We start from the raw sequence: 567 nt of genomic DNA, 5'->3' as shown, positions 1-567 counted from the left end.
GGTGCGGTGGCAGGAGATGGCCAGCGATGAGCTGAAGCAGCTGCGGAACGCCATGACCCAGGAAGCCATCCGGGAGCACCAGATGGCCAAGACGGGCGGCACCGTCACCGACCTCTTCCAGTGCGGCAAGTGCAAGAAGAAGAACTGCACATACAACCAGGTCAGCCCCACAAAGACCCTGGGGCTCTGCCCTGTCCCCAGGGTCCCCACCGGAGGGGTCTCCGCTGACCCTGCTGCCCGCTCCATCCTAGGTGCAGACGCGCAGTGCCGACGAGCCCATGACAACATTCGTGCTGTGCAACGAATGCGGGAACCGCTGGAAGGTCTGTGCCCAGCTGGGAGGGGTGCTCTGGGTGCCCCAACCCTTCCCCAGCCCTGGGCAGGGGGTGGCAGAGCCCCTTGAAATGGTGCTGGGGGTGCTGGGTGAAGGCTCACTGCCCGCCCTGGGCTTTACTTTTCCTGCAGTTCTGCTGACGGCGCCTGGCAATGGAGCTGGAGGGAACGTGGCGCAAGACGGATGCTGCGATGGACACGTGGGGCAGTCTGGGTGGGGAGGGAGGGTGACGG

At 65.3% G+C, this 567-nt stretch overlaps 1 protein-coding gene across 1 annotated transcript in view; it reads left to right on the top strand.

The window, feature by feature from the left end:
- Positions 1-323, top strand: part of TCEA3 (transcription elongation factor A (SII), 3) — a gene marked incomplete at both ends in the record, with an annotated part of 5,279 nt that extends 4,956 nt beyond the window's left edge. The window contains 2 exons of the mRNA XM_010142446.1: positions 14-160; positions 252-323. Coding sequence (XP_010140748.1) covers positions 14-160; positions 252-323 — 219 coding nt within the window. The remainder of the gene's footprint in view (positions 1-13; positions 161-251) is intronic.
- Between the last annotated feature and the right edge of the window lie 244 nt (positions 324-567).

The sequence above is a fragment of the Buceros rhinoceros genome, unplaced genomic scaffold (assembly GCF_000710305.1).
Source record: "Buceros rhinoceros silvestris isolate BGI_N320 unplaced genomic scaffold, ASM71030v1 scaffold21338, whole genome shotgun sequence".
NCBI classification, from domain to species: domain Eukaryota; kingdom Metazoa; phylum Chordata; class Aves; order Bucerotiformes; family Bucerotidae; genus Buceros; species Buceros rhinoceros.
Note: the sequence above shows the minus strand (reverse complement) of the source record. Positions and strands in the feature narration are given on the sequence as shown.